The following is a 15,484-nucleotide window of genomic DNA, read 5'->3' on the forward strand; positions in this document are numbered from 1 at the left end:
GTCGCCTGTGTAACTAGCTTCAGAGAACAAAGTGAATTTGGACGGTTTTAATTTTACAAGGCATGGGAGACACCGTGACTGCTTTGATAAATATTTTAAGCTCGGTGACAGCAAACAGGAACTAATATTTTAATTAAGCTGTCAGATCATGTGCCTTTCCAGCACATTCCTGCAATAACACCTTCATAGGCAAAGCAGAAAACAAACGACAAAATGCGGTTGACTGTCACTGTCAGTCTGTTTCAGCCAGTTCTCTCCGCTCACGCTAGACATGGACTTCCTCGCTTACGTTAGCTCGAGGAAGGAAATTGCTCACGGACACCCATCCAATCGACAGTTGACAGTTTACAAAAGGATACAGCTCGATTATGTTAATATGAATACTTACTATAACAGACGACGTAAATGATAATACAAATCAAAGCGTTTTTATTAGGTTATTACGGGGTTATTGATCTTTGCTGCGCGCGCCGGTTCCGCACTACACGTGTCGTCATTCATTCACACCCGCTTACAGCTAACCTTACACTATAAATCAAGTGAACTTCAAAACACTTACAAAACAAGTCACTTACACACTAAATATCGTATATCAGTCAAGTTTTATCATTTAGTCGTTTAAACATACGTTTCATAATCGACTAGCGCGAGTCAGCTGACAATAGCCACAAGCTCGCGCTCGTTCCAACCGCTCAAATTATTCAAGAAAATAAAAATGTTATTAAAGAAAGTAAAACACAACTCCACACTGCTACCATAAAACATATAAATAGATTTTTACTCACCACTCAAAGAAAACTGTTGATAAATGACGATTTATGTATTTTTGATAGCGTAGCCGCCTTCCGCGCGCGCGGGGGATAAGGTACGGTAATAATCTCGCTTTTCCCTGAGCACTATCGTTGGGTAGATACAGTAAATTCCAAGGCGATATGAACGATACTGCTCGGGGTGTCCTAAATTGATGTTTTCAGTAAGTGGGGGAAAATCGCAAATAAACCGCTTTCAGCCGGATTCAGATGAGTTCCTGCTTGTCCACGCAAGACATACTGTATATCGTCAAGTTGCGCGGGCGTGACCTGTCTAGGTTCACAGTGACGCAAACAATAAACCCCGCCCACCCTGACCTTATTTGGTGATGTCAGCAAGAGGGGAAAAAATACCATTTATTTACCCATCTAACCATGGACCTTTTGTATCAACCATTACTACAACTCTGTAAAACATTAAAAGTCAGCTAATACTTCTACTAATTTCCTAAACTGTTTTTAACTGTCTCCCATTTTTTAATGTACATATACTTTATTTAGACATTAGTTCAGCATAGCCGGCATGACATGAAGGTTCCTAAATAAAACTGACGAAAATGAAAATCTTTGTCTATCAAAGAATAATGGTCAGTCGTTCAAATTAACAGATTTAATGTTTCTCATTGTTGCAATCCCTGAGCCACAAATTTTCTTTAATTCCTGTAGTAGATTATCGAAATTTAAATCACGGGATAAATTCAAAAGTAGCTAAATGATGATTGCTGCCAGCTATGTTAGAACTCCCCCATGTGGCCACAGCTGTATGAAGGTAAATATGTTGCTAAATTCGAGAGATTGTAGATGCAGTGCTCGAATTGTAGATGCGTCCCAAAATATTTTTATTTTACAATACCAAATACCATTTAATTTACTCAGTTAGGATACTGTAATTTCGTGAATAATTTACAATAATCGGGGTTCTACAGTGCGAGCGTTTTACTTGCATTTGAATGTGAAAATTATGCGGAATGCGGAAATTATTTGGGCGCAACGGCTCGAGTGACAGCTGATCTAACGAACAAAGATATGAACTTATTATTGAAGCCTATCATGGTATAGCTCCAAGAAAACTACCACTAATCGTCATAGATACGCGGATTCGAATCCAGCTCTGGAATATAATCCTATATATAATTTTATCACTGCGTCAATATATAATAGACCAGTAGAAATCTCAACTGTTAGAAATGTATCAAGTATCATGTCTATTGAGGTTATGCAAAATCCACGGCATTGCACGTTCCAAAAAATCAGTGTAGGCTATTATAATCATAGTTTTTCATTTCTCGCCATCGATGAAAGTGCTCTCTGGCGCGCACACGAGCAAAAACATCGCGTGCGAGGAGAGGGAGCACGCATCCATGGCGGTGAAATACTGTATGTGTATTTATATATAGAGGGGCCTTCAGGGTAAAAAGTTTGGGAACCACTAATCTGGCAAAGATTTTCATAGAAAAACAAGTTGGTCATATAAAATGCATTAATAAACCATTTATAAGCATTATCTGCTTAATTAAGCTAAAACTTAAAATACATGTTAATTAATTCTGTAGTAATTTTGAATGCATGCATGCTCTGTAACAGGTTTTTGATTATTGTCTTTGAGTACAGATTTTTGTTTTACAAGTTTTCACATCTGGGCTATGAGTTTACATTTTAATTTACAAGTACAAACATTTTTATTTCAAGTTCTCAAATTCAAACCTACAAGCTCTCGAGTTTAGCAACAGATTTACCTTCAGCTGAAAGTAACTTGAATGGCACTTGCATTTCTCCCCTATCTAGTCCAGTAATTTTGTACATTTCAGTTAGGACCAGGGCTCATGAGGTATTAGTAATTGCCCATGGGAAATAAAAGGGATATGGATTCATATTTGAATGGGTTTAGAGAGGAATGGTTTGTATTTCTAGAGATATTTCCACTGCCCTGATGACACTTGACTAAAGGTTTATGCTTACATACTTGATATTAATTTTGTAGACAAATATTGATTGTGCCCGCATTTCTTTACAAAACTAAAATGTATTCATTTGGAATGGATGAGTTGGAGTGGATAGTGGGGGAAAAGCTGACAAGTGCCCAACATACATGGAAACTCCTACAATATAAAAGCAAGTGACACCAAAAGCTATATAGTGAAGAAAAAAAAGAAAACATTATATATATATTAAACATTTTTGGCCACTACATAATTCCTAAAAATACTCATTTGTAACAATCTAGAACGTACTGTTCTAGAAATGAGAGGTTCGTAAAAAATAATAATCTTAACAATTCGAGACAAACATGTGGTAATTAACTTTCACCTTTTAGTTGCAGAGGACCTTTTACCATGGGATGACTTAAGGTGAGACGTGCGAACTTGCTGGTTGATCCAGGGTGGCGGCCAACGAAAACAGACAGCGGTGACAGCCAATTAGAATCAAAGACACATACTCGACGTAAACGAGGACCACTAGAAACATCCGAATAATGAAGTAGGCGTGGCAATAAGGCGTGTGTTCGTCACGCAAACCACACTCCACTGGAGAGGCGTGGGGACATGAGACTTGACGATAAAAAGTAAGATTAACTACGCGATAGGAAAACAAAATGTAGCCGTTGATACATAATAAGTATGACGCACCTTTGAATATATTAGTTGTTTTAATTACAGTTCGCGCGGGGTTGCTTGTCAGCGTTGCTAGCTAGTCGATCTGTTATTGCACTTGCTATTACATGTCAACTTGTCTGTTTATCTAGTAAAATATGATTATCGCTTATCATATTATGAAACGAAAATACGAAAAGCGTAATTAGAATTTGTTTGCTCTCGTGCATCTCATCTTTCCTTTAAAATGTAGTAATCTATTTTGCAACATAATCGCATGTGCATATCAGCTTGACATTGAGCTGCACTTGTTATCTCAGTACTGTTCCCACATGGGAACTAACTTGTTTATTAAAGCGTTGCTTTTCAGCTAATTCAAGTCGCTTTAAACTAGGAGCACAAAGTCAAACCTAGATATCAGATTGCGCCATAGGTGCATCTTTCTAGAAACAAAGATGTTCTCCTCTTTCCAACATCGGCCTGTATGCAGCATAGGTGCCAGAGCTGTTCGTCAGCAACGCTTAAGTACTTATAAACAAAGTGATGCTATCAAGGCCGGATTTACCACCGGGCCGATTGGGCCGGTGCCCGGGGGCCTCCGACCTCTAGGGGGCCTCCAAGACCACAGTAACTGTGTGGCCTCATCCTTTTTTGTAATTTTTTTATTAGTATTAAATTAAATTAAAATTCATGAATGTGTGTGTAATTGTGCGTATGTGTGTTAACAATAATTTATTTACACGCAAAAAAGTATCATGATCAGTTTTTCGGCTGTGTCGGATGATGACGAGTCAGGTTACCGTGGAAACTGTTGATAGCGGCAAAACAGGCGGTAGAAGATAGTGTGAAAAACAGAGAGTTGAGGACATCGAAAAAAACAAACAAAATGGATAAAAAACGGTGGAGCAGCGGAGCCACAAAACGTAAAGCTAAAAAGGAGAAGGATAGCAGAGAGGTTTTAATTAGGAGTAATATTCCAGCCATCTCTACTTTTTTCAAAAGTTGGCTCGACGAAAATAAAGAGCCTGGCGGCGCCGGCGCCTGCGGTGATGCTGAGTTTAGCACAATATCCAGCTTTGCTATTTTAGATGAACCTGAGCATCAGCACCAGCACCAGCACGACAAGACAGAGAACCCCAGCCCGCCTGGAGTGACAGACACCTATTCAAATGCCTCCCCACCACCACAGTCTCCGACTCCGCTTGAGACCGAAACCGAAGCAGGTGCTGAAGGCGGCAGAGACCCGGCGGTGACGTGCATTACCAGTTTGACCGCCTCAAAATGTAGGCATATCTATTACCTTTTCCCCTTATTAAAAACCCTGATTATTAGATGCCCGGATCTAGGGAATTGGTTGATGAAACTTTGATTAAAATTAAGATTTAAATGAATACAAAACGAAATTCACTTTAAAGAAAGGCTTTGTGCTTTCTGTTTGAGGTCTCTGTGAAAACGTTTTAAAGCATTCTTTTACTTTTAGTGCCACTTTCAGAGCGGTCACGTCCGTAACGGAGAACTGTCACGTCCGTAACATTTTTTTCCTCATAAATGCGAACACGAAAAATAAAATAAAATGAATATTTTATTCTGTGGAGACTGTCAATCCTTCTTCATCCGGTCGCGTACTATTACTTTTGATTTGCGCAGTGTAATTCACTGAATTGATTGCTCTGCTACCAGCCTCTGTCACGCTACAACCTAGTATATCGTTGATCATCTGTTTCTCCGTAAAAAAACCAGACTGTACAGACATGACTATAGTTATTCTTAGTTATGTTATTAGCCTGTATTTTCATAGATTTTAATCTGCTTTTATTCCAATAAATTCTGTTGATTTTGTTCTGTGATAGTTTCCATTTTGTCTTTTGTTTTATAGATATTTATAGATCTCTTTTGCTGTCACAGTTAACATCACAAGAAATGGAGTTGGTGTTTTTGTTTTTAACTAAAGAAAAAGGAGGAAAGGAAAAAGAAAAAGAGGAGAGGAGGAGGAGGAGGGGCCTCCAAGATTTTGTGCCCAGGGGCCTCTGCTTCCTAAATCCGTGCCTGGATGCTATAGGTAAAATGATCAACACATCGTGGACTTTCTCTTGGATGGGGCAGCGTGTGGGCCTGCTGCTGTCATGGTTCCAGAAAGCAGGAAGAGAAACAAACAAACTGGCCTCCAATAAGAAGAAAGAGAGACTGCTGTCGATATTCGCCAACCACTGTAGTTTTGTGACGGGTCAGAGGTTGAGAAGGGCTTTTCAGATTGGGGAGTTGTATTCAAACCTGTACTCCGAGAGAACCAGGTGGACACTTGCGGGCAGCATATGGCGGCGGCTGCAGAGCAAACACGCTCCGGCGGGAAAACTCATCGCTGCGCTGGCTGGAGACTTCATGTGGGAGGATGAGAAGATCCGAGATGATGAGCTGAGGAGGTATTTCCCGCACAACTGTATTGGGTTTTGTGAATTTCTGTATTTTAACACAATTCTTTTGTTGTTTGTTTACGCGTAGAGGTCGACCGATATGGTGGTTTTTTTTAATGGCCGATGTCGATTTCCAGAGACCGCTGATTGGCCGATATATAACACAATTTAATATAATGGTAAATTACATGCATAAATTGGCTATATAAAAAAATCACATTTTATTTACCATTATATTTACTCATAATTTCAAACAAAACTTCAACTGTAAAAATAAAAATAGTATTTTGTGTTTTTGATGAGAGTTTCTACTGGTTTCTGTTTCAGTCTGTTCTGTTCCATTTTTTATTTGCACATAAATAAATTATGTAATTTTAAGTAATCCATTAGGAAGAAGGAAATAACACTACACACAGTAGTCCAGTAACCATGGACTGTATGTGTGCATTAGCAATTACAAAAAGAATGTATCAAACTAATTGTACATAAACTGCACATTGAATATGACATTTATTTAAAGCACACACACAAAGCACTTGAACTTTGAAGTTGCTCTATCGCTCTTGTACGGATCCATCTATTATAATCAGGGATGCAAACTAATCTCCTTTCTGAAGCTAACTTTCCCAAATTGTTTTGGTAAAATTGTGTACAATTTCTTTATTAAAGTAACTTGAAAGGATTACTTTAGGCTTAAACCAGAGGTGCCCAATCTTTTTCCTACGAAGGGAAAATCAAACTTGATTGAGGGGCGTGGGCCGAAAGTAAACGTTGTATTATATTAAAATATAAAAGATGCCCTGGTTTCCCTCCTTTGTGATTTTATAATATAGAAACACATTATGCAATCTGATGCATATTTTTGTACTCATCATATGTGGCAAGGCTGGCCAAAACAAAGGGCCCTATCTTGGGCATCTCTGGCCTAAACACACACACACACACACACAAAAAACCTTTAAAGCTGAAGTGTCCTTTTTGCAACACCAAACAGATTACAAAAATAAACTTTCAAAACAGTTTTCTGAATACGAGCAATTATGATACTAGCAACACAGAAAGACTGCTTACAGTTTTTGAGGAAATTAACCTGTGAATGGCTTACTTATAGTTATCTCTGCTTTTAACATAAAACAAACAAATCAACTGAACATATACATCTGAACACCTGCTATTAGTTTCTCACCTTTTTCACCTCTCATTAGTTCCATGAACCTCTTATGCATCCCTTAACGTGCTTCAGAGGAAGATGTATGAGCGTGAATATGCTAGACGTTTTGTGGATAAAATCTGTTTTAAGAAGATATCTGCATTTACTGCAATACTCAAGTGTAATTTATTTCTGCACATGCAAAACCTAAATATTTAAAATCACATCAATGAAATTCTGATTCATATTTGCTAAATTAGGTTTGTTGCTGATCATTATCATAATATGAGCTATAAAAACAGTAATAATAATAAATAATAATATTAATAATAAATTCAGAGTGAATATTAATAATGAATTTTATTGAATTAATTCAGCTACTCAACAAAATCACACAGTAATGTTATTCTGAGATAAACCTTTGGTAGCTTCAATGAACAAAATCCAAAATGTGATAATTCATCACTACTGCCACAACAGTCATATGCGAATGTTGGTAACGGTGAAAAGGCAGCTTAAAGCTGAAAGTGATCATGATCTCTCAAACCATCTCTATCGCTCCAAACAACATCCGATTTTCACGACTCACGTTACATTTATTTGTTTTTTAATTAATTTTATACCTGTTAGTTTATCCTCTTTCTGCTCACTGTGCAGCGAGTCAGAATTACTACCGTAATGACTCTAGAAAATAGGCAACTTAATATTCATACATGTGTAATTCTTACAATTTCGTTTCAAAACAAGCCAGCATATTTATCTAAATTACTGCATGTTTGAATTTGTGAATGCTTAGAACTGCCAAAAATTCACCCCCCACAGGCCACGCTATCATGCATCAAGGGAAAGCACGCATTCAATAGAATAGCTGTTTATGTGTGATTTACTGCGTGCTGCAAAAAAGATCAGCCCTAAATCTAAGAAGAATTGTCCGATCACAGATTTAAGACGAAGATTTGCAGATTTAGATCGGTGGCTGATCGATCGGTGAACTTCTACAATTAAGCACATTCACCTAAAATTCCCTAATAGGTGTGCATTGGAGCTGCAGGCATTGGAGGGTGTGCGAAGCCAGAGTGGAGTCTCAAAGGCTGCTGTTGTTGTGGATCCGGGATGGGAGGTGGTCATGGAAAAGAAAAACTTCAGAGTGTGGAGGAGGCCAATCCAGGGTAGCCATCTGTTTGAGTACAGAGGTAAGTTTAAAATCACAAATACGTATATAACTGTACTTCTCAATAACAGCATAAAATCTTCTTTTTTTTTTTTCTCAAATACTTGGAGTCAAAAAGAGCCCTATTTACTTTCTCAATGCACATTCCTAGGCTTATTGAGCATGATTCATTTTTGCATGTTATTCAAAGAAAAAATAATGTTTTTGTTAAATCTGCCTCCTGAAACAACTTTCCATTTTGGCTTACATCACCATCAAGCCCTTTTATTTTTCAACCCCTTCCCATCCAACCACCTGGGAAGTAACGGCAATTGAGGTTAAGGAAGTAAAATGGGATGCAAATGCCATTTCATGTTGACATTGTACACCAAGTATCTGTGTCCACTGTAAAAATAATAATAATAATTTTGTATTTACAATACTGACCCTCTTTTTACAGTGTTTGGTTCATACACTGATGTCACCCCCCGGCAATTCTTCAACGTTCAGGTTTGAAATGATTTAATATGAAACATTATATATTGAACCCCTTGAGTTTTACTTCATTATTAGAGTAAGACAAAGTAAAACAACTTGTACGTTTGTAGTGGGGGATTTAGGAATTTTGAGTGATTTAGTCTTTCCATTGCACATGCCTTGCATGTTTTCAGACATCACCTGCCTTGTGCATTTGTTGTCTTTGTTGATATATCCAGGTTTACTGTATGTGGTTGGTATCTGCTTATGTTTTGTTATATTTAGACCTCTCCCAAATATTTCCCTTTACTCTAGTTGGACACAGAGTACAGGAAAAAGTGGGACGCATTAGTTATCAAACTGGAAGTGGTGGACAGGGATGTCAACACGGGCACTGAGGTTGTTCATTGGGCAACGCGTTTTCCAGTAAGCTGTGAATCATGTTCCCTGCTGCATCCTGTCATAGCAAGGACACATTCCAGAGATTTTTGTATTGGGCAATGAATTGGGTCTTAGTTGAATTACCTCTAGTGTAATCTAGTAGTAGTGAAAGATTTAAAAGAGTAATCTGTCTGTCATGTTTCATCAATCCTTCCTGTTGGATTAATTTGTGTGGACCAAGCCATTATGAATTCTTTGATGAGGAAGTTGCTTGAGTGATTCAAACTTTTTGAATAGGAAAAAACATGTAATAACTTGACCTTTCCTGTGCAGTATCCTATGTACTCCAGAGACTACGTCTATGTGCGCCGTTATCACTTTGATGTGGAGAACAGCTTGATGATCTTGGTCTCTAGGTTGGTGGTGGTGTTCTTGCAATCTTGTGTGAGTTGTGGGCCAGTTAAGGGAAAAGTCAATTACTTTGTGTCATTTATTTCTTTTGATTCATATTAAATGCTTGATGTGTCTCTCTTACATTCTTACCTTCTTTCTCTACTCAGAGCCGTTAATCAACCCAGTGTCCCAGAGACCCAGGAATTTGTCAGAATTAACTCTTACCAGTCTAAGATGGTCATCCGGCCACATAGATCTTTTGACGAGGTGATAATAGGGTTGTGTGTGTGTGTCCGTCTGTCTGCTCTTGGTCAAAGTTTTGGTCTTACAGAATCTTAAGCTAGTTATCATGTCTTAACAGAACGGCTTTGACTACCTGCTGACTTACAGTGATGACCCTCAGACGGTCTTTCCTCGCTACTGCGTCAGCTGGATGGTATCGAGTGGTGAGCCGTCTTATATATGCTCTCATGCTTTGTTCCATAATTTGAGTTCATATCTGAACTTGGATGTTTTTTCTATCTGGACAAATGTATTTTCAAAAGAGTTAAAATTCTATAACTAATTTGAGTTTTTATTTGTGTTTTAATAAATTACATTTCTTATAATAATTTACACACAAATTTTTTTTCTATAGTCAAAATAAAAAAATTAAAAAATTAATTAAATCTAAACTGACACTTTCTACTTTAGGCTTTGTTCACACTGCTGGGAAAATCAGTTTGTTTTTGTTTCTTTCCTCAAATCAGATTTTTTTAGTCTGACTGTTCAAACTTCAAGTTATATGTGCCAGATCAGATTTTTCTGTTCAGACTGCAGTCACTTTTGCTAGCATTTGTTTCATGGTATGCTCTTTAGTAAATGTAGTAGCCAAATAAAAGCACTGAAATCGTCATGATATTCTTAATTTTGCTTAATAGGGATGCACCGATACCACTTTTTTTCTTCAGATTTCGATATTGTAAATCTCAGTATCGTCCGATCCCGATCATTACACGTGTTGTTTTTTTTGCATAATCAGTTTAGGATGTCTTTATATTATTGTGTGGAACTAATTTGGTGTGCTCTTTAATATGTAAAGAAACACAAACCTCTAACTACACATTATTCAATATAAATGTATAGCTTATTAAGAAAAACTTTATTGTTAACTAGTATACTGGAAAATGTAGCAGAATTATTATTTTTTTTACTTGTATATGGACTTGAAAATTGGATTTTATAAAAAGAAATAAAAATAATAATAATTCCGTTCAGACTACAAAATCCAAAACAAGTTTGATTCAGATTCAGAAAATCTGATTTGTTTCTGCCTGTGTGAACATAGCCTTATTGTGCTCGATTCATCAGTGCATATTGTTCCAAAATGTATTAATTTGTTTTGTAATCTTTCATCAAAATGTAATAACTTGGTCCATCACAGAAATAACTGTACCACTGACAAAATCTTTTAACCAATAGCTAAATAAATATTTGGCCATTCTTTTAAGCTGCTGTTGTAGGTAATGCAGCTTTTCTAAAATCTTACCAATACTGAGCACAGTAATATTGCCAATACAGTAATAATACCAATACTGAGCACAGTAATATTGCCAATACAGTAATAATACCAATACTGAGCACAGTAATATTGCCAATACAGTAATAATACCAATACTGAGCACAGTAATATTGCCAATACAGTAATAATACCAATACTGAGCACAGTAATATTGCCAATACAGTAATAATACCAATACTGAGCACAGTTGAAGTTTGTTTTTTAATGTCATGTCAGCTTCTATGGCTATTTTCATGCAAAATACTGCTTGAAACTTGTTTTCAGTTAAACCACTGAAAACCTTTATAAACGGTATAACATTCATTTGGCTGGTTAAAGTTAATTCAATAAAGGTTACGGAAACAATAGAAAATAACTAGATTTCGAAAATAAGTTTTACCATGGGATATGAACTTGAACTTGACCTCATGCCTCTGTATAAAAGCCTCCCCCAAAATCCACTGCAAACTCACATTTACAGTGCATACATTTATTTAAATCTGGAATGAAGCAGCAACTTTTCATGAACCAATTAATACTTGATGGATAAAATCAAGTTCCGCCTTTTTCTTGTGAAATATTCTGTTTTACTCAGAAATACGGAAGCAAAATGGGTTGCAAACACCCATTCTCATCTAATTAGTCCAATGAATAGTAGTAGTATCACAGTATGGACTTTCATATATAAATTGACTGCCATCATTAAAGCTGGCCTTAAATTCTGCCCTTTCAGCAACTGCTGTTTCTTAACCCCTGTTCCCATTGCTTTTACTGAAGGTCTTTGCAAGGTCATCAACTTCCTCTCTGTCCCACAGGCATGCCAGATTTTCTGGAGAAGCTTCACACAGCTGCACTCAGAGCTAAAAACATGGACGTAGATGTCCAAGACTACGTCAGCATTGTCAAACCTATCCAATCCACTCAAGAACGGCTAGGAGCTGACAACCCTCACACCGGAGGCCCAAGTCAGATCTATGCCTGAGTGTCTAGCCACAGGGAATAGTGGATGCTTGAAGTATTTTTAGTAACATGAATAATGGGACTGTGCTGGACAACTCAGCTGTTTGCCATTTTGACCACACCTGCACTAGCTGTCTTACTAAGTGGTTATGTTCTCAGTTTTTTTTTAGCTGTTTGTTTGCTTCCTCTTTCTGTGGGGTGCACAGAACCAAACTGCTGAGATGAGCCGAAGTTACACATATAACAGAAGATGCTTCTGCCAAAGCAGTATTTTCTCCCACAATTCTTTATCTTAGGTCATTAAATCATCAAAATTAAGCATGGTGTTGAGGTGCAAAAAATAACGAGATGATAGGAAAAAACATTAACATGCACCACAGGCTTGAATTTTAGGAAGTTGCTTGTGCACAAAGCAATGTTTTTTTCTTTGTGGTTCTCCTTTCCAGCTTCTACTGTGATGTTCTGCCCTTGGCAGCACCAGACTTAATCACTGTTGCCCTCATTTACTTTGCATGAGTGTGTGTGAATGTTCACTGCCAGTAAAACCCAAACAGCCTTCATAGGATCACGAGAACTCCTCTGGAAACAAAAGAGAGGTGTGTCTTATGCCAACCGCAACATCCTAACGAACATGCTCAGAATTGTGGGGGTTTGTGTGTCTGAGAATCTTTGTTACACATGTTTATACTTAAAAAAAAAAAAAAAGGAAGATTAAAAACCTTGTCGAATAGTAAATTGGTACATTCAAACACAATTTTATAGAAACATTGAAACATAAATTAATAGGCTTATTAAAGGAACATTCTGGGTTCATTGCAAGTTAAAATCAATCGACAGCATTTTTGATTATCTAGATTACCACAAAAATAAATTGACTCGTTGCTCCTTTTCTTTTAAAAAAGCAAAATTTGGGATTCCGTGTACTTACAATGGAAGTGAATGGTGCCAATCCGTAAACATTAAAACATGTAAACAATATGCGTGTTAACATCATTTTAGTTTGATAAAATCACATACTAACCTTTTCTGTTTAAAAGGTGTAGACAAATTTACAACTTCGCTACCATGACGATGTAATGTCAACAAACCCTAAAATGATTGAAAATCACGATTTAAGCAGCTTTACAGCTCAAGTAATACATGAGTTTTAACAGAAGAATTAATATGTTAAGTGCTTTTATAAAATTATAAGATTCACATTTCTAAAATGTCCAAAGATTTACCCCATTCACTTCCATTGTAAATACCTCAATGTAACCTTGATTTTTGCTTCTTTTTTTTTTTAAGAAAAGGAGGAATGAGTTGAAATAGTTTTTTGTGTTAATCATCATTGTGCCACAAATTCTGTCAGTTGATCTTAACTTGCATTGAACCCGTAATATTTTTTAATGCGGATTACACATCATGCAAGTTATATTTTGACTTTGAAAAGTTGTCCTAAATCATGCTGATATAAATCAGAATGTTTGCTGTTTTGGTCTCCGTCCAATTGTTTGACCTTTTGTCACACTAATGTATGTCATTTTATACCAGTGATGTTGAAGTTACTGCACATCATTTTGCATCAGACAAGAACAGAATTTTAAAACAAGGTTTTGTAAATCATCTGAGGCAATTTGAAGGTACACTGCAAATAGATTTGTTTTTATTTTATTTTATTTAATTTGTGTGTTTTGTTGTCGCCTTATGATGTCTGCAGCAGAGCATTTTAAAAGGAAGACTGTTGCTTGTGGTCTATTGAATCCCAAGGTCAAATTTTACTCTGATGTTTTGTGCATATATATATATATACATACATACACACTCTTGTATAACATCCAGATGTCCTTTGTGTAAATGAGGGTAGCACTTGAAAATGGCATGACACTTTTCTTGAAACATACAAAACAGGAATTGAATATATAACAGATTATTAGATGGGTTCCTGAACCTTTTATTAATAAAAGTAGCTAATAATAGGCATTATTTGGAATGATGGAATTATGAGTTACACTTACAAATGGTCCCCACAAATGGTCCCCTGAAAAGCCAGTCATTTCTGCAAAAGGATTCCCGACCAAGTATTGAGAGCATAACTGAACATAATTATTTGAAGGTTGACTTTTTTTGTATTAAAAACACTTCTTTTATTGGTCGGATGAAATATGCAAATTTTTTGAGATAGGAATTTTGGGTTTTCATGAGCTGTATGCCAAAATCATCAGTATTAAAACAATAAAAGACCTGAAATATTTCAGTTGGTGTGCAATGAATCTAAACTATATGAAAGTTTAATTTTTATCATTACATTATGGAAAATAATGAACTTTATCACAATATGCTAATTTTTTGAGAAGGACCTGTATATATGTATATATGTATGTATGTATATATATATATATATATATATATAAAATCAAAGACAATCAGTTGTTACTGATTTCAGTAGCGTTTTTTGTGTTTTGCTGATTTTATAAACGTATTGTCCACAATGGTCAGTCAATTTATTTGGTTTAAATATTTTCTGCTCATCTTTATGTTTGTTAAAAGCAAACATTGTATTCAGAAATGCACTTACAATGAAAGTATAATGGGGCAAGTGCTTGAGTTGCATTATTTTCTGTGGTAAAAACTTGATATTTACCAAGGTTTATATGCATATAAAAATACAAATGTACAAATCCTCCTGGAGTTGTGGAGTGTCTTATATCTTGGTTCTGTTTCTCAGTAAAGGGTTTAAATAGGAGCATCCTGAATGTTTGGTTATATCCTTGCATTCTATATCTTCGATATTCCTACACATTCATAAGATTGAAGTTACATGGTGTTTGAGAGTACTCCACTTATGAATTTAAAGTATCTGATGCAGTAATAAAACGTGAATCAATTTAATGCATTCTATAGCTTTTTTCACTTTTTCTACTATCTAAAGTGTTCTACTGTAATTTCAACTAAATTAAAGTTGGATTCGTTTATGTATGAATGAGTAGGAAATGTGAAATCAGGAGCATGAGAAATTAAGTTTTTTGCTCCAATGTGAAAATAATCCATCCAATTAATTAATTGGTGACAATAAAACAATTTATAGTAATTTGTGAGTCTCCTTTTAACTTTTTCTTTTTTTCATGATTTAGTAGTCACTTGACTGCTGTGTGAAACCAAAACTCCTTAACCTTCAAACCCGGTCAAAAAAAATTTTTTTTTTTAAAGCTTTTAAATTGTAAAAGGAATGTATGCTACTTGTTGAAACACAAACAGACAAATGTATGTAACACCATTAATGCTGTGTATTCATTGTCAGATATTTGTTATTAGTTGTGCTTGCTGAGGCTAATTATTATTCCTTGTCCTTATGATTATGTATATGTATCTTAAATGTGCAACTCATCATGTTTGAACTATGGAGGTAATGGATAACTCAAATTAAGTGACTTGTAAGGAGAGGTGTGTAGCTATTACCTTTCTAAGTGATCAGTCGTTTGGCTAAAACAGGCAAAAATACTAACAAAACAAAAAAATCTGAAAAGAATTATATGAACCATATCTTGGATCAGAATATAATTTTAGTTTAATATAGTTTTGCTTGGGCAAGCACCACTTCAGATTCTTATTTATATGTCTATTACAGCACAAATCATTTTTA

General features: G+C 36.0%; 2 protein-coding genes across 5 annotated transcripts in view; one reads left to right on the forward strand and one right to left on the reverse strand.

Moving 5' to 3' along the window:
• Positions 1 to 1,056, reverse strand: part of slc20a1b (solute carrier family 20 member 1b) — a 33,143-nt gene extending 32,087 nt beyond the window's left edge. The window contains exon 1 of the mRNA XM_052117348.1: positions 786 to 1,056. The gene's annotated coding sequence lies outside the window, so the exon portion shown is untranslated. The remainder of the gene's footprint in view (positions 1 to 785) is intronic.
• Positions 1,057 to 3,312: 2,256 nt separating this feature from the next.
• stard7 (StAR-related lipid transfer (START) domain containing 7) lies at positions 3,313 to 14,906 on the forward strand. Of its 4 annotated transcripts, none has more exons than XM_052117352.1 (9): positions 3,313 to 3,372; positions 5,277 to 5,820; positions 7,994 to 8,154; positions 8,572 to 8,621; positions 8,904 to 9,014; positions 9,303 to 9,385; positions 9,530 to 9,629; positions 9,724 to 9,808; positions 11,718 to 14,906. In XM_052117352.1, exons 2-9 carry the CDS (start codon positions 5,321 to 5,323, stop codon positions 11,882 to 11,884), a joined length of 1,257 nt encoding a protein of 418 aa, XP_051973312.1. In that variant the 5' UTR covers positions 3,313 to 3,372; positions 5,277 to 5,320; the 3' UTR covers positions 11,885 to 14,906. The 4 variants fall into 4 exon arrangements, with proteins under 4 accessions (XP_051973312.1, XP_051973313.1, XP_051973314.1 ...); XM_052117353.1 differs by having other exon boundaries at positions 3,325 to 3,372; positions 5,306 to 5,820; XM_052117354.1 differs by having other exon boundaries at positions 3,341 to 3,959; positions 5,476 to 5,820.
• Positions 14,907 to 15,484: the final 578 nt, after the last annotated feature.

This window comes from Xyrauchen texanus, chromosome 44 (assembly GCF_025860055.1).
Source record: "Xyrauchen texanus isolate HMW12.3.18 chromosome 44, RBS_HiC_50CHRs, whole genome shotgun sequence".
Taxonomy (NCBI): Eukaryota; Metazoa; Chordata; class Actinopteri; order Cypriniformes; family Catostomidae; genus Xyrauchen; species Xyrauchen texanus.